The sequence below is a fragment of the Dicentrarchus labrax genome, unplaced genomic scaffold (assembly GCF_905237075.1).
Source record: "Dicentrarchus labrax unplaced genomic scaffold, dlabrax2021, whole genome shotgun sequence".
Lineage (NCBI taxonomy): Eukaryota > Metazoa > Chordata > Actinopteri > Moronidae > Dicentrarchus > Dicentrarchus labrax.
Window position 1 is genome coordinate 22,665,890 of NW_026136705.1, and position 27,953 is coordinate 22,693,842.

Genomic DNA, 27,953 nt, shown 5'->3' on the forward strand with positions numbered 1-27,953 from the left:
AATCATAAATTGAGTCTAAATAAAGGCTGTGTAACTGTTAGTGGCCAAGCAAGTCAGAAAATCAAATTGGACCATATTGCATATTTCTTTTCTTTACAAAATGAAGGTTGTACTGGAAGCCGGCCCAGATGAAAATAAAGTTAATGTGAACTGTCTATTACAATGAATGAGAAATCCACTGACAAAGAAATGTTCCACAATAGCTCATGAGGCCATATTGCATAATCAAAAGTAAATGAATTCATGAATTGGGGGTTCTGCATGCAAAGAAAAGAAAATAATAAGGAAGCCAATTATAAAATCTGAAAAGGTTTTTGTAATTTTGCAGTAATTTAAAGAGGGTCCCTTCAGTTTGTCTTCTTCCTGTCACTGTTCCTGGGCAACAGTCAAACCTTATCCTGCACTACACAACAATGCTTAAAAGTTATTATTTCTTACAGTTTAGTAAATCTGCACTATGGAAAGTATTGCAGATTGGCTACTAGTAATTCATATTTCACTGTAAAAAAAAATCACCTGGATTACATTTGATACTAAATAAAGCATCTAAATCTGATGATACGAGACAAGAGCTGAGGTTATGAAGCGCCTTTATCATTTATTTCTAAGTGGATTTATCCTAGATGGAAATCAGAGATATTGATATCACTGCAAAAAGTTACTTCCTCTGATTACAAAAGAGTTTATATGATGTACATTTTTTTTTATTTGACTGAATAATGACTGAGAAGAAGGGGTTTTATATATATATATATATATATATATATATATATATGTATATATATATATATATTTCTAGTTTAGTAAGGACTAGTGAATTATAGCCAGGACAAGTCTCAGCTGGGAAGACTTTTACCTTTGACTCTCACTATGATGACATATAGTGTGTTTCAATATAGCAGGTCATTACATATCATATTACGTATGATTACATACCTCTCTGGTTCCTTGTCAGACTACTCAAGTTTTAAAATGTGATTTAGTGATTTGGTCAATGCCACCTATTCATACAGGCTAATGATAATATGTCTTAATCAAATCACTGTTTTATACACACAGTTACCAACAGCATAAACATGTGTCAATGACAACACCTGTTTAAAAGGCTATAGTGACAGAACACATTTTTTTTACAAGGACTTGTGATGCTTCTGTACCTACCTACAAATGTTGTAGTCTTTCTAAATGAATGAAAAAAAAACTGTTTTTGAAAGGGACCATTTGTAGTGTTGCAAGTCCTTCTGAAACAAGACTATTTTTTGGACTCAGCACTGGGAAAAGAAAATATGTGAGTGTGTTTTACAGACAGAAGGCTTTTTAATACTGCGACCGTGTAGAAGTACTTAGCCATAATGAAGGTTGGAAATCATATGTAATCATATATAATATCCTAGTTTTGCCATTTATACAAGGCCACCTATCCATACTGGAGAGCATTTTCAAAAAGCTAAATTTTTGGGGCTATGATTTAGCCAGTGTAAAGGCCATACCAAAGAGAAAATAGTGCATTTTGAAAGGCATTTGTATTTGATTTGTGTAAGATAAGTGTGTTTTTGAGGTATATGTATTGATCTGTGTGTTTTCTACAAGCCAAACAGATTTGCTTACATGGTTCTGCTGTTCTCTCTTGTCACCAAAGCCTTGTAATTGGTCTTGTGGGTTACTGTGGTTTCATGTCTGGCACTAACACACAAATTTCACAGTGTGTAGAAACTCATACTGCCAGTTATCAATGGGTCACAAGACTATATTCTGCTTTATCACAGCTTGTCAAAATACAAGAAGTTGATAATGGCCAAACAGAAGAGACGGCGGGTGTGGATTGGTTTTCACAGCAGCTGAACATGACACTGAGAGCTGATAATGGGATGGCATCGGCAGGGATAATGAAGCAGTTGCTCTTGGTTTGAGTGATACTTCTGCCATCAGTTCACTTTCTTCCGTTGTCTGCATAGGGTAGTATATACCAGTGTTTTAACAGTAGCCTAAATTATTGTCTTCACAGCCTTGTTGCTCAGGGTCTGAGGTTATATCTTCCTTTGTAGTTCCCTCTGTCTTTTGATTCCAGGTAGTGGGGGGACAGTTGGGGAAGATAAGCCAAGAACAAGTGCTTCTGTTGTCTGTCGTACTTTTAACTTTTATTAGGAGTTTTACATCAGCACTTATATGCTAAAGGTATATGAAACAGATTCCAGTTTTTATTATTCAGCCTCGTATTGTCAGCTGTGGGAGGGTATTCAAGGAAATGATAAAGGAAAAAGAAAACCTGGATGAGAGGTTAGTTTGGCATTTAAGTGTTTTGAAATACTTTCCAGTTATTGTGATTTCTCCCACTTGTACATCTCCTAGTCATGGAGACTGCAATATCAAACTTTAAACAAGGATTACAGAAAGGACTTTTGGTTGCATTTTATTGATAGATTTTTAAATTTTTTTTGGTTGGTGAAAGTGAAATTCGGATTGCAGATTTTGCCAACGGCAATAAAATGAAAAACAAGTCTATAATCTTGATCTCTCTCAACTGTTAAAGAGGTCAGTTAGGGAGAGGTGGAGAGAGGAACAACTCCCCAAAACAAATAACATTGTGAGGATTAGTGTTGACTATGATGTATGTGTGGGTTTGTGTGAGATGCACTTTCATTCCAGAGTACTATGGGTATTAAGGCTTCTTGGTTCTCACATCAAGTTATTATTATTGGTTGTTGCATGTATTAAACCAAAATTCTGTCTCCCTCTCAAATACTTTATCAAGCTGTTTAACATGTGAAGTTTGAACACAAACTATCAGAGAGGACGATATAAAAGTGCTGATTGTATTGGCATGAACATGTTTTATAAATGTTCACCTACATCAGGTTACTGTCATTTTATTTTTTGGTGTTAAAAAACTGAAAAGTAAACTAAAAATCTCGGTAGATGTCCTAGTTACTCAGGTTACAGCTATTGCTTCTATAAACTAAACCTTCAGAGATAAATAGTAGGTAAAATTTGACTAATTCAACCATACTGCATTACGCTAGAGACGTGACATAATAAAATTATGTCACAAAGGAATGGTGGACCCCCCTTAGTTGCTGCACCACTGCAGTCTGATTGAACATCCCACTGTCCAGTTAGTACGGATATAAGGCTGAACAAATAAAAATAATTTGTTTAGGTTAGGGAAGATTATGGTCATGGTTACAGTTAAAATGATAACAAACAGAACACTTATGACACTATAAGAATCACTTTCTTAGAGCACACACTTTAAATATTCTTAAATTTTGACTCACAGGACTAAATAGCTCATATTGTTTACATTTGCCTGATTATCATGAAAACAGCTCCCATATTGTTCCCAAACAAGTGGACAGAGAGGACAAGAGGAATGTTCCATCCTGCCAGCTTAAGTCCACAAAAAAAACAGATTTTCATTACCAACAGAGGACCTGGCTACCCCGGTCCACTATAATGACACAAAGGTCCACTGTTGGATAGGTACACAAGTGTATACCCACTCTCACAAATACACATTATGAAGCTGACACCCTCCTAAAGCACCCCTGCGTCTATTGTAGGTCAATCCAACTGTGAGCAGATATTGCTTCTTCAAGGGTGTCCTTGCTCAAGGAGATACTGTAAGCAGGCCATCAAATCTAGACTCACACAACTCTGTACATGGACAAAGAAAAAGACATACCTGCAGAGATATACAGGCACACATGCATGAACCAGATTTGTGGTTCAGATGTAGGTTGATAACCAGTTTTCTGGACTCACTCAGGCTTTATTCTGTATGTGCCATCGATCCACATAATACATATATTGCATTATCTCAATGTTGACAATCTGTAGATGTGCTTCTGGTTACTCTGTTTGAATAGCAATCAGCTTCTTCATCTGTTCCCCATACCTCCATAATGCATGAGGTGTGGGACTCTAGTGGATCAGTGTATTTGTATGTGTATGGAAAATGTCGGATAGTCAAAGGACAGCTGTCGAGCGCTTTAGCAGCACCAGAAATTTGGCAAGTTTATAGTAAAACAGACGTACGATTACATAGCTGCACAATGAAACCCATGCTCCCCACATCCACATGCACATATTCTCTTTAAGCAGGAGAAGCATTAAGTGGGACAAATGACGTGCACAGGCACAGACTAATTTTTTCCCCCTCATCTCTTGGCCAGCTAACCTTCCATCTAGTGTGAAAGACAGCTGAGACTGAAACCTCCATCAACTCCCCTCTTGTCTTCCAGTGGGATTCAAAAGCGCCCTAATAATCTGCGTCCTGCTCTGCCCTCTCTTCTCTTCCCCATCAACCCCCCACCAACCGTCCCTCTCTCTGAATTGCCACTCCACTCTACTCCTCTCCAGGGACACAAAAGAGCCTGCAGATGCTCCAATCGACTCCAATAAATTGTATGTAGTCAGTTAAGCTGCACGACTGCCAACTGGCAAAGCTGTGAACCTCTTCTATGGCAGAGCACTGAGAAAGAAAAAAAATGGTTCCTCTAAATTTGATTCACCTTCAGCAGCGAACTCTCTTGAAAGCTATGTCCAGTCCAGAGTAAATGATGAAAGAGTATGGTAGGAAAAGGGGATATATGCCAAGAGAGTGGGTTATTTATTGAAATCCTTCATGTAGTTTCTGACATAGAAATAATAATAAACTAAGGAAATTGTCTTGAGGGAAGAAAACAACTAAATGTACGTGAGTATGTGAGTCTGAGAGCTTTGGTCAGAATAATGTCCTTATGGGAAGTGAATCTCAAGACCATAATAGCACACTAAAATGCACACACTTACTCTACTAATTGACCAGCATTTGTAGCTAGTAAACACATCCAGACATCTGCATACACACTAATAGAATAATTTACTAATTATTTTCACAGAAGCATTGAGTAATCTATCAATAAAGTAATTAGAATTTGAATTTGAGAGTTAAAAAATAAATTTCACTGTGGAAAAAAACACTTTTTGCGTTTCCTGGTGATGTAACAGACATGAAACACCTAAAACACATTCATCAAAGTATGTTGGTTATACACATTTTCTTGTTATTTCTAATTTGATATATTTTTTGATTCTTGTTTAAGCTGTCAGTCTGATATAAATATCAACATTATTTATCCTGGACCAAGCAGGCCGGATGAAACCCCTGCAGCAGCCCCTGTATGCTTTCCTGTTGCAAATTTACTACATGCAGTGCACAAGCTGTTCCAGATACAAAGCTGAATCCTAAGGACTCCATACACAGATCTCCAGAGACTGCAGAATATATGTCACTCAGCTCTGTGGGGATCGGCATGTTTATTATTAGGCCCCTTTGGAAATGCTGTGCCCTATGCCAGGTTCCTCATACCCTGTCACTGGCGGCATGAGGACTGTGTGAGACAGGAAATTGAAAGCCACTTGTTGTTGGAGGGCTTTTTTGGAGAACTGAAGTAGGTGGATGATAGAATGTGGTATGGACATATGGCTGAGTGGCGGAGGGATCATATTTCCTCCTTACTAAAGCTGTTTCAAAGAGCATAGTAGGAGGAAAGGAGAGTGCAAGGCAGACACAGAGGAGAGGAGGATTCAGAGGCAGGCTGCTTTAGGATTCAGTCCCACTCTCCAAGGTCAGTGCACTATAGAAATAATTTAAAGCAACATATACCGCTTTCAAGTGTACCCAACAAAAACAAGAAAATAAAGAAAAAACAAAACTAGTATTCAAGATCAAAATCGCATCACAATCACAGTCAATAATTGTAAAATATCCAGTCCATCTATTTTTGCAAATCAATTGGGTGCCCTTTTACCTCAGTGCGAAATATTCCCTTTTTGGAAATTTGAAAAGCTTTGAGGATGAGATATTCAAATCTGAATCCTTTACAGGGCCCTTCAGAACCTATCAAGCACCTCAGAGGCTGATCTAACACCTGTCATGTTCTCTAGAAGGCTCCCTCGGCTGTGTCTGTTTAGTGGTAATGATCTAAGCCATTCACACTCTCCACCAATGTGTTCCCACTTCCCCTAGCGCATGCAAATAGATGCAACAGGAACTCCTCTGAGATCGAGGTGTATAGATGGAGAGGGGATATATGAGAGTGGGGAGGCTATAGGTAGAAGTAGATGGAAGGATATTTGTGTAAAGGAATGAGGGGAAATGGGGGATGAAATAGAAAAAATAACATGAAAGACAGGAAAAAGGAAATGGATGGGGCAGATGAGAAGAGGGATGAAAAAGGGGGAGAGCGAAAGTAGCAGAGGGAGGTCATTGCTGGTGCTGAAATCAGAGGCTGGAAGTGAAGAGCTGTGAGAATAAAAGCAATTTGCATCACTGCTCCACTGAGCTTTCCAGTGCCTTTCATTTACCCCCCTCTAAAACCATCCCACAACCCCCATCGCTTCCAGCAAACTCACCACGCCATTCCACAGCTCTCAAATGGGAAACTGGTTTCAAGGGTAGTGGGAAGAAAAAGATGTATAACCAATATTCACTATTTAGTCATGCTCATTCTGATCCCTCCTGTTTTTTCTCTTCCAGTAGACTTAAGCCACCATTCTCTGTGCTCTACTGTTGTTCTCATATGACACCTCATCCTCAGATTAAACTTCTCCTCCACTTCCAACTTCTCCTTTCACCTCATACTCCTATGACTCCTGGCTGTCAAGAGTAAAGGCGGGCGTAGTATTTGACATAGATATTGTTACAGACTCACAAAACCACTTTTTTTAACCATGACCACCTTTTCTTTTGGCTATTTGGGGCAGTGGAAAAAAGCTGTGAACACAGCAAAAACATTTTAGCATGTTTTAGGTTTATATGGTGAACTTAGTAAACTGTTGCCTATTTACACACCCAGCAGACATAGAGCAACATTAACATTCAATGGGAGTTGTGTTCTGTAATGACAATTTTTAGAGTTGGATAATATAAGTCATTGGACTGTCATTCACTCCACTGGTCTCTACTAACTACTGAGGGAAATATTTGTTTCTTTAGCACCTACATGATCCACTATTTTTACCATTTGTGTTGGGTAGGTATGAGAAAAGCTGCCTGCTGTGGCTGAAAACAAGATCAAAACAGAGTGATCCAAAACTGTAAAGTTGCAGGTCTCAAAACCAAAACAGTGCCTTGAAATATGCTGTAAAGCTTTTAGTAGAGTGGAAGTGCAGAGTTGGGTTCATAATGGAAAACCCTTTTCACATTATACATAGCGATCTGATCCATTGTTACGGTAAAAATATTAAAAGTCTATAAAAAAGTCTTTTTTTCCCTTTTTTTCCCATCTAAACCTATAACCCAACATTAACCATAGCAGGTCAGAACATATATTTTTTTATTTTGTAGTTTGTTAAGGCTTGGTTCAAAAAGAAAAAAAAGAACAAAAAGCCCAAATGAAAAAAGACAAAAAGAAAGTTTTAAAAATTAACAGGAGGGCTTGTAACAGTCCAATAAAATAAGTCTAATATTAGTTCTTCATGCTGTTCTCAGTCCAAGAGGAGCCATGTGGTGCGAGGGTTGGGATGAGATGTGAGTGGTTAGTGGACAGGGCAGCTTGGAGGTTGAGTGGGGTTGACGAGGTCAGAGTGGGCAGCTGGAGATGCTTTTTTTCGTTTCAATTTCCAATTCTTTTTTGTTCTTCCACAAACTCGTACTGATCGACTCTGATCGGTTTGGAAAATACACAACATAAGAAAGTTGAATTTTTCGTTTTTCTATAATTCTTCAAAAATAGTGTTACACATAGAGACAGAGACAGCTATAGATTTTATATATTCCAGGCCAATTTTTGGTGCAGTCTGAACAAGCACAAAGCATGTGACTTGTTATTCATTTGAGCAATGTGAGATGCTTACTTACTAACACTTTTGGCATTCATGAGTCCGCCTGGCAGTCAAATCATATCAGACTCAAACTGTAATATCCATGGCATGAAATGCCAATATGAAATTTTGCACAATTTGGCTGCCTGTAGGGCTGACTGGCCAAGCATATACTGAGGATATAGCATTGTCTGGAATCTTTGCCTCTGTCTGAGAAATCTGCCCACACAGTGACTCTAGCTGTAAAATGTGCCCTTTCAGTAATGAAACACAAACTTGAAGTTTGCAGGAATACTTTTGGGAACACATCATCTGGATGGGACTGTAGAGCATGTGGGCTGGGCTTTGTCACAGATTATGGGCTCAATTAAGAAAAACATAGCATTGCTCCAGGGAGGAACATAATTGAATTTGATGCCACACAGATCAGGTGAACATCAGTTGACTTCTTGCTGCATTGCAAGTTGAAATTCATCAGTTTTACCTGTTATTTGTTTGAGCTTTTTTCCTGTCAAATAATTGACCAATTTCACCCAAACACTATCTCATGGTGACTGCATGTGTATATTTAAGTAAAATGGTTATACCTTACTTCTAAGTTCAACTTAACTGGAAGAGCACTGAAGGAAGTTTTATCAGCCTTCATCAATATATGTGATTTACCCCTCAAAAAGGAGCCAGAATCAGTTATAGCAGCAGGGAGGTCCTGAGTTCAACCAGCAAAAAGCCTCAACATACAGATTATATATGTAATTAAAAACCATGCTCTATTTTTGTTCGGTATAACAAACTAAAGGTATTTTCACCAAGGATTGTACAAAAGTTGTTCATTTATGTTCCACAATCTGTATTTTAACTTTACCAAACTTTCAAATCAGTGTTAATATGAGCTATAGCCTTACATTCAGCCTAGACTGCATAAACTGCAAACTCATATATGACTGATCATATTTTTATAAGATGATTTTTGTGGATGACTGTATTATGTTTATTGAATTTGCATAAGTTAATTAATGGTAGCTACATATATAAACATATTTCTATTCTGTTCTGCAATGTAGATGAGGAACTACATAAGGTGCACGTTGCCTGTAATGTTACTGATGGTTAAGATTGGCAGAGTAATATGATGTAAAGCAGTGTTCAGTTGTCCCACTATTGAAGCTAACATTGAGGTGGATCAAATAACACAGATGGAGTTGCTTTACCCACGACTTAAAGGTAGTTGTAATACAGTAACTATCAAGTTTATAGTTACGCTAAGAGTAACCATTGTTTCCTTTTTTTAAAGGTTTGCATTGTTTTTTCAGAACTGTAATGTACATTGTCCTTGTCAAGGAAGGTCGTTTTCAGTTCTATAATTTGTATTATACTTTTGTATTTGAAAAGTTTTAGAACAGAAAATAACAAGAGTCACAGATAGGAACACAATTGATCAATGACAGTTTGACTGATTAATTGACTGACTGACTTATATTGAATCTTTTTTGTGTTTAACAAGATTTCTAAGAAATGTATTTATCACAAAATCTAAATGAGAAACATTAACACAGTAGGAAGCATTCTGTGCAAGTGGATATTAGTTATTATTTATAATGGATTCTCACATTCTGTAGTAGCTTCAAGTGTGAGAATATAATGATCACTTTGTATTGTCCTCTCCTTGGCAGCTTGGCAGCACAGCATATTCTGCACTCATAAATTCAACATCATTCTTCCTCTATCACTCTCCGTCTTCTTTCCTTCCTCTTTCCATTTCTCTCTTGCTCTCTTTTTCTCTCTCCAACATAGTTTATGTACTGATGCTCATTATGACTGTTGTTATGACAGCCTCCCTTGCACTTACATGCACACAGCAGCTGCAGTTATTCTGGTGATTTACAACCTCCTCCTCCCACAGAGAGAGAAAGAACGAGGCACACTATAGCTGTCTTTGAGGAGAGCTTTATGTTCACTGTAAACTAGCCACAGTGGCATCTCCACAGAGCCCATCTTACAAAGCAAACCGCAAGTATATACTCCTGCAATAATGGGCTCTCAGGGATGACAATGGAAACATTCACTCAATTTAATAATTATGCCCCACGTCACATAGCACCTTCTTATCCATGGCTGTCAGTTTTTTCTAAAGCTTCATGGCTACCTAAGAGTACTTCAGCTTTAATAAGTGGTGGGGAAGATTGTTCTCATGCCAGAATGGCTGATGGCTTTTACAAATGATGCTTATTATGAGTGCTTGGGCTGTAAGTGATGTAATACACAAGACATGACTTTATCTAATCCCTGCCTCTACATTGCAAAGGACATGTTGCATATTGAAATATCACGTATTGCATCCACACTGCCAGGTAAAAATCACAGCTGCATTGTTATCTTCTATCCGTGTTCAGCTCTGGCTGTGATCCCTGAAGCTCAACAAACACACCTACATATACAGTGTAGTGCTTATGTCTATGGGGATCTATATTTCCCAAAAGGCATCGATACGTACATGCAAGAGATGGTCATATTGTTATGTTATATAGTGCATGTATCATTTTTCAATGTACTTACCATCTATAGAAAGAATGTACTGAGGCAAACTGCAGATGTAATTTTAGATGTCCACATTTCTAACATGACAGGAAGATATACTGTGTGTATGTGTGTGTTCCCACAAGAACCAGAGGGAGAGAAGCCTCCTTGATGTTTCATACATCATAGTAAACCCTCCTGTTTGATGGGAGTGTATTGATGAGTGCAGGAGAGATAGTTTAGGAGGACTACATGGCAACAAGCATCTCTTCAGCCACATGTGCTGTGGTGCACATGCAGCATGCCAGAAAGAGCGGAGTGTGAGCTATTATATAATCACCAACCAGGGATGAAGTGTTGCGAAGGCAGCATGTGCAAGGATCCGTTGGTGCAACTATAAAACCACCCAGCTATTCAGTTATTTATTGTTATTTTTTTCAATAAGTGAGAAAAAATACTGCCTTTAATTCCATTTTTCCATGTTTTATGTTACCTACTGCCTCATTTTTGTGTCAATCTTCCAACATCTCATTGAGATACCCCTTCAAATGTTTTTGTTTAAACTAACCTAAGTAAGGTATTCCAGCATTTCTTTCATAAATAAAAATACAGGAAAATTGAAGTTTAAACTCATACAGTATTTCACACTGGATTTCCCATTACGGTGCCATTATGGAGTTGAACGTGTTAGAATTGCCACTATGCTATTTATGTCTTTTGAAAAACCTAAATTCTCAAACTCGTGGTTGTCAGCACCCCAAGCCAAATAAGGCACAAACAACAGCAACATGACAAAACTTATTTAAGTCAAACAAGGACTTCACTGAGAAAATCTGCTCCTGTTTCCCTGACTCCATCCAGTCAATATCCAAGCCTCCAGTTCCCAAGGTGCTGTGGGATGTCAGATCTGTAGCCGACGGGCATATTCAAAAATGCATGTTCAGCCTCTTTGCCAGGAAGTGGATGTGCCAGTCATGACAAAAAGTTCCCTGAGACAGCAAGTTTATTTAACGTAGTTTTTCATGGATGATTGGTAGGCTTCTTACTTCAGTGAGCTACATGAGTATCTGACTGCTGGCTTGACTGTTTCATCATGTCCTAGATTCACCACCAGATAATTTTTGCAAGTTATCAAATTCCCTTTATTTGTGTATAAAATAATAACCTACTGTATGTGTTTCAGGTTTTTGTGTTTGCCATCATGGGAAAAAAATGTTTCATCCTTGTATGTACCCTGAATTTAATCACAATCAGTGCTCTGAAGGCTTTTTAGGATCGCAGTGGGTTTACTGACTTGTATATCCAGAATCAAGCCAAAGCATAAAATAGACCTGCCGATCCACTAGAGGATACCGTGTCAGTGCTACTTTTTTCCCTCCCTAGTCGTGAAAAGTACACACCTATATGCAGGTTCAATACCAGCAGGGGGTGATAATCACAGGAACAGGGAGCTCTGGGTGGATGCATGGGTCAAACATGGCTCTTTCACACATTCGATTTTCACCACTGTTGATGTCCAGTGTAAAACCAAATTTCAACATTGACTTATTGTACTGTACATAACAAAGATAATATATTTATTTATGTATGTGACATAATATATCATAATGTATTGCAACGTATCGTAATGTATCGTATTGTATCACAATGTATCGTAACGTATCGTAACATATCGTAACAATTGTAACCAGACATTGCAACTTGACCGCATAATGAGGATGCTTGTATTTTTCATCCCTTGGCGAGGCAAAACATGACACTGCCAAGATGGACCTGCTTTGGCATTATACCTGGTTGCCTGCATGCACATGCATGTATGATTGCAACATTGTGCACATTCTTGTAAAGCATGAGATACAAATAATACAGGAATTAATTCATAAAATAAAAAAAGACAAATTGGTAAAACTCCACCGAGTACTGCTTTGGCTATGTTCACACTTGTCCGAATTGTCCAGGGGTTGTGGGGACTAACACAAAAAAAAAAAAAAAAAAAAAACGAATTTACCCGAGAGAAAGAACCCAAAGAAAGTTTGTATCACTCCAAACAATCACACTCTTTTTTCAGCTCTAATTTGGGCCACTTTCATATGTGGTCCAAATCAGATACAGGTCTGATTGTGTGCAATATGACCACAGTGTGGACAGTCATATCAGAATTCATGTGACTTTTATGTCACTGTAGATCTACATTTGTCATAAAGGTCACTACAGGACTGTGACCATTCACACTGTGATCTGACATGGGTCACATTTAAAAAATCATGTGAACAAAAAATCTGATCTGAGCAATAATTTAGAATTGAGCTCTGAGGCTTGAAGTGTTGACATAGCCACAGTTTTCAAATAAAATACATATACTCAAGCTTGCCTCAGTAATGCTGTTGCATGGACAAGCTTCTACATCATCCTATCCATGCCTATAAAAAAAGGGATGCAATTTCTGAAGTTGTTGGAAGCTTATAGTGCTTATACAATGCATGTACTGTATATATTTCTCATTTAAAAAAAATAAATAAAAAAACATGCATATTATGACCAACACACTTTGATGTCTGACTCTGCTATGGAAAGCAGACATATACAGTCCCTTAAAGGCTATGTGCTGTCTGTGCACAACTTGATGTGATGAGAGAGGATGGTCTACCATTCTTATTTTGGGAGGACAAAGAAGAAAATGGGTGAATATATTAAGCAAATACAACATAGTGAGCCCATTTCACAAACAATACTTAATCCCAGAAAGACAGCAACTGTCAAAGCAAATAGAGCATATAGGAGATATTTTGTAAAACAGATTTTTGAGGTTGCTTAGAGGTTATTTTCATTTGCCTGGAACATGTGGTCTCTCTTGCTCCCTTTTCTCTCTTCTCTGTCACACACACACACACACACACACACACAATAAACCAACCAAGCAAACTACATATTTTTATCATATATTAACATATATTAACACACACACACACACACACACACACACACACACACACACACACACACACACAAACACTAAACCCTAACCATCTGTCTCTGCCTCTCTCCCCCTCTCTGACACATACACACTCTTTCACACTGTCTGTCTTAACCTCATGTTTCTATGAAAAGAAGTAATTCCCCATTGCTTTGTACTGAGAGTTTTTTGACCTGTACTGCTACTGTTCCATTTGCTTTTAAGTGAACTTCATCCAATATTGAAGCCCAGTATGGTCATATCTGAGAGCTTGCAGTGGAGAAGTACTACATTGCAGCTGTGTAAAATGTCGCTTTTTGGGGTAACCCTCTCTTGTTTCTCTCTTTTCTCTCCATCTCTCCTCTATTTTATCCACCTCTCTTCCTCACTCTCCCAACCGCTTTCCTCTTCCCCTCTGTGTCCTCCTTTGCTCCCTCTTTGTGCACTTTTCAGGACTACACATTGACAATGTACTTCCAGCAGGCCTGGCGAGACAAGAGGTTGTCCTACTCTGAGATCCCCCTCAACCTGACCTTAGATAACAGGGTGGCTGACCAGCTCTGGGTCCCTGACACCTACTTCCTCAACGACAAGAAATCGTTTGTCCACGGTGTCACAGTGAAAAATAGAATGATCAGACTGCACCCGGACGGTACTGTTCTGTACGGTCTAAGGTGAGATTTTAATCTCTTAAAATGACATTTTTGACTACACAGCAAGACCAAGGGGTTAGATATTTACATGTGCAAATAAACAGGAAAAAACATAATTGCTCCCACATGCTGGATGAGTAGGGTACCAGATAATGATAGACTACGCTGCACAAATTGTAGTCATTTCCACTTCATGTTGTCAAACACTTCACACTTAATCCTTTGTCAGAATGCTTTCTATTTTTAAAATCAAACAAACAACCTGGGACAAAAATAATTAAATTTCTACCAACTTTAATATAACAATAAGTCAACGATTGCTACATTGGACTCCGTCAGTAATTAGCTCATTACAGCCAGATGAAGGAAGCTAGTGATATGAGGCGCAATATTGCCCCTGAGCAAAAATTATAATGTTGATGAAGTGACCTACTTGTGTCCTCATTTACAGGACATGTGCACATCACCAACTGATGGCTTCTGTAACAACAAGTTCAGCTCATTTACAAAGTCTCAATATTTACATCAAAAAAACAGAGAAAATAATCAGTACCCAAAACAGAAATTAAAGGGCTCACAGTAGCCTTAAAGGGCTCACAGTAGCTTTCCTACTAATGTTTACTTCTTAACTTACAAACACATGTCTTGTATTGCTGAGTTGGCTTGTGAATTAATGATCAAACAATCATCCAACAGGTAACAATGCACTGCTATAAGTCCGTTTGTAGGATAGTTAATTTGCTGGTGAGCTGCTGTACATTCAATGGCATAAAAACATATCTGCAAATGTCATTATGGTCAGTTCAGATGATGATGTGATCCTTACTCTTCAATATGGCTGCTAACAAAACACTGTGTCCTTGGCTTGTGAACCATACAGCTTCCAGCACAAGTTAGTTTTCTTTTTCTCTCCATTGCCTGGTCATTGCGCAGCCTGCTGGCTCTGTGGTCAATAATATACCGACACTCTCCTCAAGTGCTGAGTGGTAAAAGGAACATTTTTAATAATCTCTCAAATATATATTTTTTTCCCTTTCAATACTAATAATAAGCTAGTAACAATGGATTGAGTGTTGACATTATTTTTGACTGAAAAATGGGATTGTGATTTTAGTTGGACTTGGAATGTAATCTTGTTGGATGATTGAAACATTCATTCATCTCAGTCATGCTTCCTAACAAAGAACAATTAAAGAGCATGTAGTTGTTAGTTTTACAATTTATTCAAATTCAGAGAGATAGATGGGTTTCTCAGACAATGACAGCTTTCAACATTCAGCAAGTTTGACACCTTCAAAGCTACAAAGACTGGAGTACTACTTATACGAACATAAAGTGGGATTTTATTTTAAATATTCTTCAGGGAGGCCTCTTTAGTGCATATAAAGAATATTTCCCCAAGCTGAGACTTTTGCATGTTTGATACGTTAATATGACATGTCCCATCTGTTTTTCAGTTGGCAAAAACAAAACCCCTGTTAAACAACATAAATTGATTGACCCATTCCACTGAGTTTCAACCTCTCAAAGTTAACTTGATTACAGTGCACTTCTCACACCTCACTGATGTCTCATCAGTTCATTTTGCAAATAGGTCTCTGATGTCCAAACTCTATAAAAAGTTATTGAAAACCATCACATCTTAATAGCCATCATGGCAGCCCATTGGCACTGCTGTGGGAGAGTGAAATTAAATAGAGGGAAAAAGACAACAAGACAAAGAAGGTTAGAGAGGCGTTAAGGAGAGGATTAGAAAGAAACCCTGTCAGGATTGCTTTCTTTGGTCTTCTTCATCAATGTTGTCTGTCTTCATTACTCACCCACTGGTCCGCTACAGTTTTCAGCATGTTGTAATTTGCTCAGGTTTCTTACACAAGACTACATTATGTCTTTTTTACTGCCTCCATGTCAACACATTTCTGCCAGGGTTTGATGGAATTAATGTGTTGAATTCCAAGTAGTTCTGATTCTGAACACTTGGCCAGAAAGCGGTAAATAGTTGGTAGATATGCTGAGTGGTGTAGTTACAGTACGGGTAAAAGGGAAGGAAGAGGAAGAGTATCCAAATTCTTTACATAAAAGCAGGAGATAAAGAAAGAGACAAGGAGAGAAAATAAGTGCAGCAAAAAAATCCTACAGGCAGCAATTTGCCCTCTGAATCTATCTCATAACAACAATCAGTCACATTTTACTTTTCATGGAACAAGTGCAAGCCCTTGAGTTAAAGAAAGAAAGAAAAAAAACTGTCACAATGATACTGAATATATTATTGAATTCACTTGAGGACTTTTCTGCCAAACAAAGGCACAGTAATGAGATCCTTCAGTGTATTATTGCAAGGTACCTTCACATGGACGTGGTGTCATATTATGCCAGAGCATTCACACGTGCAATGTGAATTAGAATCAGATTTTAGTGTTTGAAGCATTTTAAAGTTATTTCTTGTTGGTTTTTTTAGGTTTATTACAGTGGGGAATAAAGTCATTTTGAAAAAAATCTGTGACATCCGGGACATTATGTACCCTGAATATCATCAGTCCCTTGGGACATCGATGTGACATCCAGTACCACAGCAGCTTCTGCTATAATGCTTTTAATAAGAATAGTGCTTGATCATTGCATTGAAGGGATTCCTTCTTGCATCACAGCCAATGTGCTCATTTCCTGGGAAAACAAAAGTGGAAAAAAGCATTAAAAAGAAAGCTAGAGAGGCATAAACAGAAACAGATTGTGAGGGTCAGATTATTCTAAAATAGAACTCAAATTATACAAATCATCTCTGTGTCAGGACATATGAGTTCAAACTGATAACCTACAGTATCAACCCAACCATTTAATCCAATATGCAAATGAAAAACCCATAATCATTTGGAATATGACTTTGCACATTTCCCATGCACCGCATAAATTGTGACACAAAGTCAGTACAAATATTACTTTGGATGAAGTGGGATTAGATTGAAACTGGGCAAAGATTGACATTGACACACATCATCATGTAAGTAGGATGACCAGATTTTTTTACAAATCCTAAATTGGGTCAGGGGATCTTACGCATGTCAGTGAGTGCACTCAAATCCATGCAGCACATACAGATACAGATTATTACCCTCCCCTGAAAGCATAATTCAAATTATGTAGTTATTTTATTTTATATGTCAATCATTTAGATTAGACTACATGATACTTGAATGGTCCCTGAGATGCAAATTGGGTTATTGCAGTAGTAAAACCATACACCAAAGAAATTGAGTTATGCAAATTATTATTTTCTATACTCTAACAATTAGAAAAAAGGTTTGACATTTTGAGAAAAACACTTATTTGCTTCCTAGATGAAAATAAGATTGATGCCACTCTCATGTCTGTGCATTGAGATTAGAGCTAGAGCAATGATTAACCGACAAATACAAACAAAAATGTAAAAAAGTTAAATGCAGGAACTATTTCTAGGTGAACAACAGCCTGGCCAAGTGACTTCCCAGAGTCACGGTAGTCACTGTTTGGTTGCCAGGCAACCAGCAGAGAAGCTGAACAGTAGTGTTGGATTGATGGATAAACTGTTATTCACAGTAAGCACTGTGAAAAAAAACAATGTGCAACTTGTTGATGTGTACTAAATTACCTATAAGAAAATCTTGTATAGTATATGACAATATTTTCCCCCTTTCTATAAAAAATCTAACAAATATAAATGTACTTAATCAGAATTGGCAAAGAGAAATGTTACCTAATGAAGCAACCTCAGACAAGACTTACTTAATATGGACTTGGAGACATGGAGAAAGCATGTCACTGAATATTTTTTTATTTGTTTTGATGATTATACTCTAAGGATGTAATTATTTTTTGCTTGAAAAAAAGGAGTGTCCCTAATACTTCTTCTCTCCTGTGGCTTGAAGTGCTGCTAATAGTAATCTGTGCATCACAGTTATGTTTCATCAGTCAAATGCAATACAACATTTATTATTTAATAAGGAATAGTGGCTACATTACCTGTATACACAAACAGCAAGATGCATTGTTGAAAAGGAGAATCTTCCCATTGAGACACTTTATTGGAAACGTAATTGGATGCAGCGAGTCCATCAATGCTGATAATAGAGAAAGCCACACACAGAGAATGTACAAACAGCTGATGAATATTCACACACACTCTTACTGTATTTGCCATTGAACTGCCAATTCATCCCGGAGATTCATTATGGTAGCTAAAAGGCAAACAGCACCAACCTTTTTGTGGGCTGATATGCATTCATTTGCACACATCTGTTGACATGCAAGCTAGTGTTTTCTTTCTACATAATTAGAAACACCCCCCACATTGATCTTCAAAACCATTCCAAGGGGGTTCTTCTACCTGTGAAGAAACAGCAAATAGGAGAAATTGACTTCAGGGAAGAATAATAACAGTGCAAAAGCAAATGATAACAAACAAGAGAAGTGCCTCTCAGTATTTCTTAGGCAGGGTTGACCTGAGAAGGTACATCTGAAGGGGGTCTTGCCTTTGTTCTTTATCGGGTTATTTGCTGGCCTGAATTCTTTGTTGAGCTGACTGGTGTGTTCGTCACTTAGGATTTGTAAGCACAGAGAGACTGCAGTAAGACTGCAATAACAAAAAGCTAAGGAGAGGAATTAGCATGAAAACTAATATATAATTCAAATAATCAATATCAGAATGACTAAACAGTTCCAGTTAATGACAAACATAATATTTTGCCTTCCAACATTAAAGAGCAGTGTTTTCTCTTGAATATGTAATTAGTGTCACAGCATTTAAGTGATTTGGTTCTTTGGGCGTCCTACTCCCTATGTTTTCTTGGTAGGCTGTAGGTGGGAACCAGCTGGCAATGGAGGATAAGTGCTCTCTGAATGCTGTCACTATCTTACTGTACGTATCAAATAATATAGCTCCGGCATGCAGTACATTCTTTGTCTCTGAATGAAACTGGTAGTACTCTGCAGGCAATTGCAGGGAGGTATTCAGATCCTTTATGGAGGTATCACAATGTACAAGTCCGTCATAAGGAACTAATAGCAAATATGCACTGGGATTAGACTGTCATAAGACAGGTTGGTTAGCTACTAGAAAAAGCAAAAATATTGCTGTCAAATATCTATAGAGTGAAAAGTAGAATATTTCCTTTTGGGATGTGGTGAAATAGAGGTATACAGTGATTCTCAAGTAACTTACCAGTATGTCAAAACTGTAATAAAAATATGCCTTCAACCGCAGAAACACTTCTATGCTCACCCGCCCGTCCCCGCAGTTACCCGATGCTTCTGTTTTAGAACAGAATATAATAAACGTTATTTGCATATACATAGCACCCAGAGGAAACCCACAGAAAGGGTGAGCATGCAAACTCCACGCAGAAAGGCCCTGCCACAGCTGATGACTGAACCTGTGACTTTCTTGCAGTGAGGGAACAGTGCTAACTACTGAGCCACCATGCTGTTTGACTCATGCATCCTGAAAGCAGCAACTTCCATAATCCTGTGTGTTCCGCCTCTGCTGATAGCCAGGACAGTGGCTCAGAGCAGCACTTGTTTGAACTGCTAGCTTAGCAGCAAGGCTTTAACAGATGCCGCAGGATAGGATGAGGATAGGAGGAGGATGGAGGGTGACAAAATGCTGATTGGGAGGATGCACATGTAGAGTTGTCACACTAATCAACATTGTAAACTAGCTGACTAGTAGTGGTGTTAGCAATACTAGTGTTTATATTTCTGAATGTAACTTGTTGTACCCTTTGAGTTCGTGAGAGTACCAGGCAACTCCACAGATCTTTGTGGTCTATAGAGCAGCATTATTAGATTTGCTCTGAAAAGGCTCAGTGGTGGAAGAAATATTAAAATCTTTAAATTAAATAAAAGGTAGAAGTACTACAGTGTAGAAATACTGTTACAAGTACAAGTCCTGCATTCAAAATTTGAGTAAAAGTACAAGAGTATTAGCGTCATAAAATACCTTAAATACCAAAAGTAAAAGTAATCGTTATACTAATAATAATAATGTGAATTTCACCCAGGGATACATAAGGAATAACTTATGTTAACCCAGCATTATACCTTGTCAATTATATTTTATATTATTAATCTGAATCTGCAAAGTAACTAAAGTTATCAAATACATTTAGTTGAGAAAAAAGTATTATATCTGCTTCTGAACTGTAGTGGCATATTAGTATAAAGTAGCATTAAATGGAAATACTCAAGTACCTAAAAATTGTGCTTATATGTACTTTGTTATTTCCACCTCTGGAAAAGGCAAATAATAATTGCAACGAACACCATAGTCTGGGACAAGAAAAAACTGCTAGTAGTAATACGTGACTAATACTGTATTCAAATAAATAAGTGTATTTAGTTCGTATTAAGTTAGTGTTAAGTTACTCTAACAGCACTTGTGTGCCAGTACAAATGTACAGTTACTTTCCACAAAGCATGTCTGTTCCGAGTATGTGACCAACAGTCAACACATTTACTTGGCCTTAATCCCAGTGACTGCTGGAAACCCTTAAGGCTACTTGGCCTTGATTTGACCTCACAAGTTTGATCCATCCAGGAACAGAGTATTCGAGGACAGCCTGGTAAGTATGGAGGGCCACTGCAGGTGATGCAACATATGGGGCTCAGTTGGTGCGGTTGGCAGTGTCCTCAGGCAGTAACCAAGCAACCAAGGACTATACTAAGACTGAGCGAGAAATGCGGCTGTGCATCATTTAATGGATGGGACAAGCGGTAAAGTATGTGTGGGTAAATGGAGAGCCTGACAGCTGCAAACACAATCAGGCACTTAGACACACACACACACACACACACACACACACACACACACACACACACACACACACACACACACATCCACAGGGTGACAGCAACATAACAAACACGTACAAGTGCACAAATGCACACAGATAACCCCACACAAACATGCATAACCTTTCCTTTTCCCACACAGTCTGTTTAAAGACTCTGCCAGAGGCTCTTGCTCTCAGTTCTACACCACTGACTCCATCTTGACACAGAGATCAGAAAGTTGCCAGAAAGTAACCGGCAATTTACTCCTTGGTTAAACACTTGGAAGCCACAGAGCCCCATCACCAGCAGCAAATCCATCAGAGAGAAATAAACGCTGACAAAGACAGGGGACAAGAAAGAAAGAAAGAAAAGGGGAATACATCTAAACCTCTTAGGCTCAAACAACCATCCCGTCTCACTCTGCGGGGTGGAAACCCCTGAGGTGTGTAATATGAAACAGCATGTTAATGGTAGAACTCTTCCCTTTGAACTTCTTTATTGCTATTAAAAGGTGCTGTTATGATAGTCCCTGTGCTGTCTCACCTGGCATCCTCTGTCCTCAAGTGTTCCCTCTTGTGCTCTCTTCCATCCCTTTTTATTTCACTCCTGTGGTCTCTTTCACCTTGTTGTTCATGTGGGTATTTAAATAGCCATAAGCCGTGATATCTAACAGTAAAAACAACTTTTACTTAAGTTGGATTAAAAGAAACCATTGTGACCATTGGTAAGAGAAGGGACATGAAGTTGTCCACTTTGTAATGACAATATAATTATGTTTTCCTCTTTAGGAGCCTTAATAGCCACATACTGTAAGCTGTATGTTCCAAACACTTATTTTAATATATCCTGTAGCTTTTGCACGCATTCAAAGTAACACCAGCAAGAGAACCAGTGGGGTGTAAGCGACACTTTGGGCAAAAAGAAGTACGTTAAATAAAGGCTCTTGGTGAGCTATATCTACTGCAATCCTAAAGCAATCCAGAGTTATTAATACAAATAAAACATAATTAAAAGAAGACCTAACACTGAGTTATTTGAGTTAAATGTTTTCAATAAAAGCCAAATATTATTCATTAAATATATTCTTAGCCACAAGATTTAAAATTTATTTAATTCAATAAAGTATGGTCATTTGTTTTGTTTATTTTATTTTGGCTCTCCTGTAAAGTTGGTCAAATGTCACTTACACCCCTCTGGTTCTCACCCCCCGATGTTCTTCAACTTATGATCGCCACAAAAACGTATAATTATAAGTTAAAGACTCACAGTGCAGTTGTGCAACATCCATGCACTTTGGGTTATGAGGCACAATATCCAATAGATTTTTGGTCATGGTTTTGCTCTTTTTTAAAGCACTGAACTGGCCATGCCTGCATATGTGGAGGAGGCCAATCAGGACCATCCCTAGAAGAGATGATAATATACAATATTTCTGGTGAATTTCAGTATGCCATTAATCAAAAAATCATGAACTGTGAAATAAAAAAACATTTCCCATTGAGTTCTTCTTGATTTTGGTTTGACCTCAATTTATGTAAAGTATACTACAAGGACTATTTTAAATTGGGTAGGTGTGGTCCCACCTGTTCACCATATGGTGCCTGTGGAGAGCTCTGTTGCTTAGACACAGAGATGATTTACAGACAGAATGGGATGCCTCTAGGTATACAGAAAACAGCTCTGTGAAAGTATTGTCGGTTTGCTGCGTCATCATTTCAAAAGCTTGCAGACAAACAGTATCACATACACTATTTTGTGTTGTTGTCCAATATGCATTTGCATGAATCTTGGATGGCTTGGATTTCAGAAATACTTGGATTATGAGATGCAAAAAGATTGGCATTGCAGTGGCTGCTGGTCTGAATAATGGAATAGTGAGTGAGAGAGAGCAACGAGAGTAGAGAGCAAAAGAGTGAGAGAGGCACAGAGACACACAAGGGTGATTATCTCTGCTGTGTAACACAGAGGATTGGACTCAAGATGAGCCTCTCCTCTGGCACAAATTTATCTATGTTGTCAGGTGTGCCTAGACGATTACCCACCATGCTGTGCTGCTCTGTGGCAACTCCCTCAGTGGGAGTCAAGTTCTCACACAAGACCAGAGCCAAGGAAAGAATGGCAGCCTATTTCTCACAGTCCCATCCTTATGTTCCTTTCACAGAGTCTGATGGACAACATAACCTTATCTATTGACTCGTGGTTTGCTGCTGTTATTATCCCTTATTATCCATCCCTGTCTGTTTGTTTTGATAGTGATTGGAAGGCTAAATGCTATTATGCTGACATATATACACAAAATATGATCAGTAAAGGCTATTGCTCCTTGGCCGCTGCTGTTTGCAGCTATTATAAAAGCACGTACCATGCTAGAACATTTGTGTTTGAATAGCAGATTAGATGTATGAGCAATGATTTTATAAATAATCCAGATTTAAATTGCTTTGTTTCATTTGCAGTCATTTCTTATAGTCCATGTATCTGGTTTAAAAAAGTATCATAAGTTAGTATAGGATTTCAAGCAGGGTTGTAGTACTTGAGTCTGGTCTCTGACATTTTTTCTATTGTCTCAGGCTTGTCTTGGACTTGGTGGTATTTGCATTCAGACCAGCCTTGGATTTGGCCATTTGTCTCAACAAATATTCTAGTGGATTTTGAGTCCAGCAATATATGTTTTCTGAACTAACTCCCTCCTTCCAAACACAACCATTGATGAAGCGCACTTGTTCAGAAAACCTTTCATTCAAAATCCATCCATTGATATTGGCCGCCTGGTCACCATGGTTACCTCAGTTTTGATTCTGTCTCTTTCATTTGGACTCGGCCTCGACTAGTCCAGGTTTTGGACTTGTCTTGAACTTGACAAAGGTGGTCTTGACTGCAGCAATTTCAAGTAGAATATGGAGAAAATGTCAGGTTTTCTTTTGTGTTTTTCTTGTCAAGAAATTCACAATTGTGTGTTTTCACTTTGAATAATGACAGGCTCAGGGTCAAATAATTCAAACACTGTTAAAATTCAAATCAGTGAGTTTTTTGACTTATTTGGCTACTGCTCATGTAGACAGAAAATCCTAAGAAAAAATAAATACAATTTCTGTTTTAGGTCAACTAATGAGGTGTCTTGAAAAAATCTTGAAAAAAACATACAAATAGACATAAATATTTAATTCAACACCTTTCTTCCATGCTAAAGAACTAAAACCATAATCTGGTTCCCTCTCATCACTGGCTGTACTGAAATTGACCATAGCCCAGTTTATGACATGTTTTTATGTCAAAATTGGATTCCGCCAGAGGGAAAGTTAAAGAGTTAAGCTTCAGGTGTCTGTTTTATGCTGTCCCTTTTACCTTAAAGCTGTTGTATCAGTCTATACAATCATCCTTGAGGCCATCCCAGTTGAAATGGAGATAATAATCTACAGTCTCATTGATCGTTTTTTCTCAACATGTTCCATAAAGTCAGGTCGTGTTGATTTATGACACCTTGGGTGCTGGAGATTAAAGCCCTCTTCAGCCTGCTACAGGATAATATGATTTACATTTGTCATTTAAAGTACTTCCACATATGAAACCTGTTAACTAAATGATAACTCTGAGACCTTTTGGTAATGAACAGTGTCGGGATAAAATATATAGTGTGTTAAGGCCTATTCCATTGGTCCCATGTTATACACAATAAAAACAGCTCCCTTGATTTACACAATGTTAAGAGTGGAACATTCCCTAGCTTATTTATGTGTATGATACATACTATATTCTCTGAATGCTACAGTCATTATACTTCATAGGTAGATGCAGAAGGAAGTTCATTTCATTAGCTTAAAAATCAACATGTCACTATTTACCGTGTTTTTGTGGAGTTGTGCCAGTACCTCATATACTCTTCCTTCTCAAGTGACACTTCAGCGCTTTGTGTCTAAGTGGAGACAAACATAAAAGAACCTCCCACAATCTCTTTTATTTAGTCAAATCAACAGAGGGAGGGATGGACAACTGTGTGAAGCTCAAACAAAGCTTTTTGACATGGATTATTTTGTTTATATCTATATATTGCTCTACACAGATTTGTTTTAACAGCTATTAAAAAATAACGTCATCTCAATGTAAAATATGCATTTTACCTTGTGCTTCTTGTTGTCATTTAAGTAGCAGTAGTATTCAATGTAATCTTGACTTGTAAAGTCTTTAGAATGTCATCAGGTTGTAATACAAACACACACACACCTTTCATGCACCATATTTAATGACGATATGACAAACACCACCACTGATATCTCTGGTCTATTGCTTCCACCGTTGTCCCACAGAGTTTGTTCCCTTCAGTGACTCACATCTCAGGTGGGGCCTGACAGAGGACCCACAGGATTATCCAAACAATGCTAAAACTGGGACATAAGGATTAGCTTTGGCCCTGTAATCCACAGTGGAGTTCCCACTATCCCTAAACCCACAAAGGCTCCTGGATTTACCTGTGGAGGTTTTGAAGATCTGAAATCTTGTTGAGTTGATCATGGTTACACAGATAATAAATGGTCAGAATTAAGTGAGAGGTAATTTTAAGTGATTTGGTGAATGAAGTTGAACAGTACTAACATTTTGACATGTTTACAAGTTTTAATTCATGACACGTGAAGACAAAGACCTAACTTTACCCAAATCATCAAGCATCAATGCAGGACGTGCAGTTGTAGATTTAGTCCTTTGAGGTTTGGTCCTAAACAATTCTGTATGATTGCAATCCAGTGGTGGTTTACCTTCTGACTAACAAGCATCTGCTGGACAAGATTCTGGAGTTATTGTTTTTCTTCTGCTGAATACAACAAATATCAATTTTGCTAACAAATTCAGAATGCTGTGGATTGAACATTTCGTTATGTCATGTGTGTCCAGGATCACTACCACTGCTGCTTGTATGATGGACCTGAGAAGATATCCGCTGGATGAGCAAAATTGCACACTCGAGATAGAGAGTTGTAAGTAATTCTTCCTTTATTCAATAATTATTCTCTTTTTTCATGTATTCATATTTTGTTTATTGTCAGTGTCAGTTTCTTGGCTGTGTCTGTGTCTTTATACAACAGTATAGCGTCAGCTTTGTTCAGTCAGCTTGCAGGAACTATGTGTGACTGGACCAGCACTGGGTCCCAACAATTTGTGCTCTACTGTAGTACAAGGATTTACTCGGAATTTTAATATTTTTAACATAATCCTTCCCATCCAATTTTCTATATTTCCCTTGGTAAAAGAAGAAGCATTATTTTCTTCTTAAATGAACCCTTACCTGAGTTTGCTCTTCAAAAAAAAAAAAAAAAAAGTTACACATATAGAGCTTTTTATTGCACAAACATTGGTCCCAAGTAGAAATATGTTTTTCAGCCATTCTGATGTGATACACAGACTTTGGAAACATTCGAGGGAATTTAGGTAAAATAGTTTAAATCAGCCTACACTGTATTTTGAACCATGTCTTCACAGTTTAGTGTGGATGATCCATTATTAACACCTAAAGGACTACTTTGTGTAATGTGCACTGTCCTTGGTGCTGAAGTGATAAAGGAGAGCTATTGCTAATGCTGTCCAAAGCTCAAAGCTGCAGCCTAGTTTCAAATTACAAGCAGTACATCATATGGGGTGCTGTGGCACCTCTACGGCACTTACTATTTAACCCCAGCATACTGGGTTTTAAGGTTTGAATGCATCCCAGGACCTTTCTTGTGTCTCCATCAGTCTCTTTCAGTGTTTCCATACTTTTTTAAAATCTATTTGATAATGAAAAAAAACAGGGTTTCTGCAGTTTTATTTAGGATTAACATATTATTGTATTATTACAACAGGTTCACATTTCTCAAATGAATGTCTTCTTTTTTATAACTTCACTTGTGAGGGATATTGTCCAATACAGCTGACATCCCTGATGCTAACTGCTGCTCAAATGCCCTGCTGCTTTAGTTGCTGGCACACTGACATGAAAGTAGTGGCGATGCAGAACGTGTGACCTCTTCATTCATCTTGGGGAAAATTTAATTAATTTGCAAACTAAGATGATTAAACTTTCTCAAGCTTAGTCAGAACTCAACTGGATAACTGTAAATGCATCTTAAGGTAGTTGCCATACAGAAATAGGGCTAAAGGGTGTTATACTCAATTGTGCTAGTGAGCTGGAAGGCCTACAGCTGGTGCTGGTGTACGGGGGGAAATAGAGCGTAAGGAGCAAAGTAGGTGAGTTACTCTAGAGTGCACAATACATTTAAACAGGGAGGTTTTGAAGAGCAGTATGCTTATTGTACCTGTTTTGAGAATTTGAACATTATCTATGATGATGATGTGTATAATGCATTATAAACTACATACCTGTACTGTGCTTTTAATAATGTATACTTATAGTTATACACACTCATATGCATTGTATTGCATTACAAACATACTTACAAATGTGTTAAACTATGGCTATAGTATTTTACTAAACAATGAACACTTCCTCAGGGATGAAACACACCCAATTACCACATATAACAGCTTATGCACATTATCATTCATTATAAAATGATTATAATGTATTGCAACTATGATAATTACAAAACACTATGATCCTTGTCAGTGAATGACTAGCAGTTATGACATACTATACATGTTACATACATATTATATATTACACCTTAAGTCACTATACATTAGTCATTGTGCCATTGTTGTTAAAAGGATATTACCCTGGTATCTCCATGATCACCTTCCCCAGCATTTTTTCTATCCTCTAAATGGAGTCTGGAACTTTCTTTATGCAAGGCTAATGGTGCACACAGCCCACAACATGCACATAGCTACATTACTGAATGTGCTGTACCCAGATACATTTGTCCAGAAGCCGAATGCATGAAGCCTCTGCTGTACAATAGTCACCTAATGGACTGTAGAATGTGTTTTGCTTGGTGCATGATGTGTACATAAGGCTCTCAAACTGTATGACATATTGTATCAAATTCTATAATTTCCATTAATTAAAACAAACGTTATATCCATCCTCAATTGATAAAACCATCTTGGCTCCAAATATGTATCATTAGGTTAGCAGTAAAAATGTTAAAAAACAACAACAATAAAAGAGAAAAAGAGGGAGCGCCAATTGATATGGAATTGGTAGTGCAGATTAGTGTGAAAGAGATGTGGAATGGGATGAGAAACATTCTTGGGTGTAAGTTGTTAGACCAAATGGTTAAACCAGGAGGGAA

General features: G+C 37.9%; 1 protein-coding gene across 1 annotated transcript in view; it reads left to right on the plus strand.

Annotated features, from left to right (window-relative positions):
• Positions 1–27,953, plus strand: part of LOC127364292 (gamma-aminobutyric acid receptor subunit beta-2) — a 63,036-nt gene that overhangs the window by 15,182 nt on the left and 19,901 nt on the right. Inside the window, exons 4-5 of the mRNA XM_051401706.1 lie at positions 13,727–13,947; positions 25,618–25,700. Of these exons, the coding sequence (XP_051257666.1) occupies positions 13,727–13,947; positions 25,618–25,700 (304 nt within the window). The remainder of the gene's footprint in view (positions 1–13,726; positions 13,948–25,617; positions 25,701–27,953) is intronic.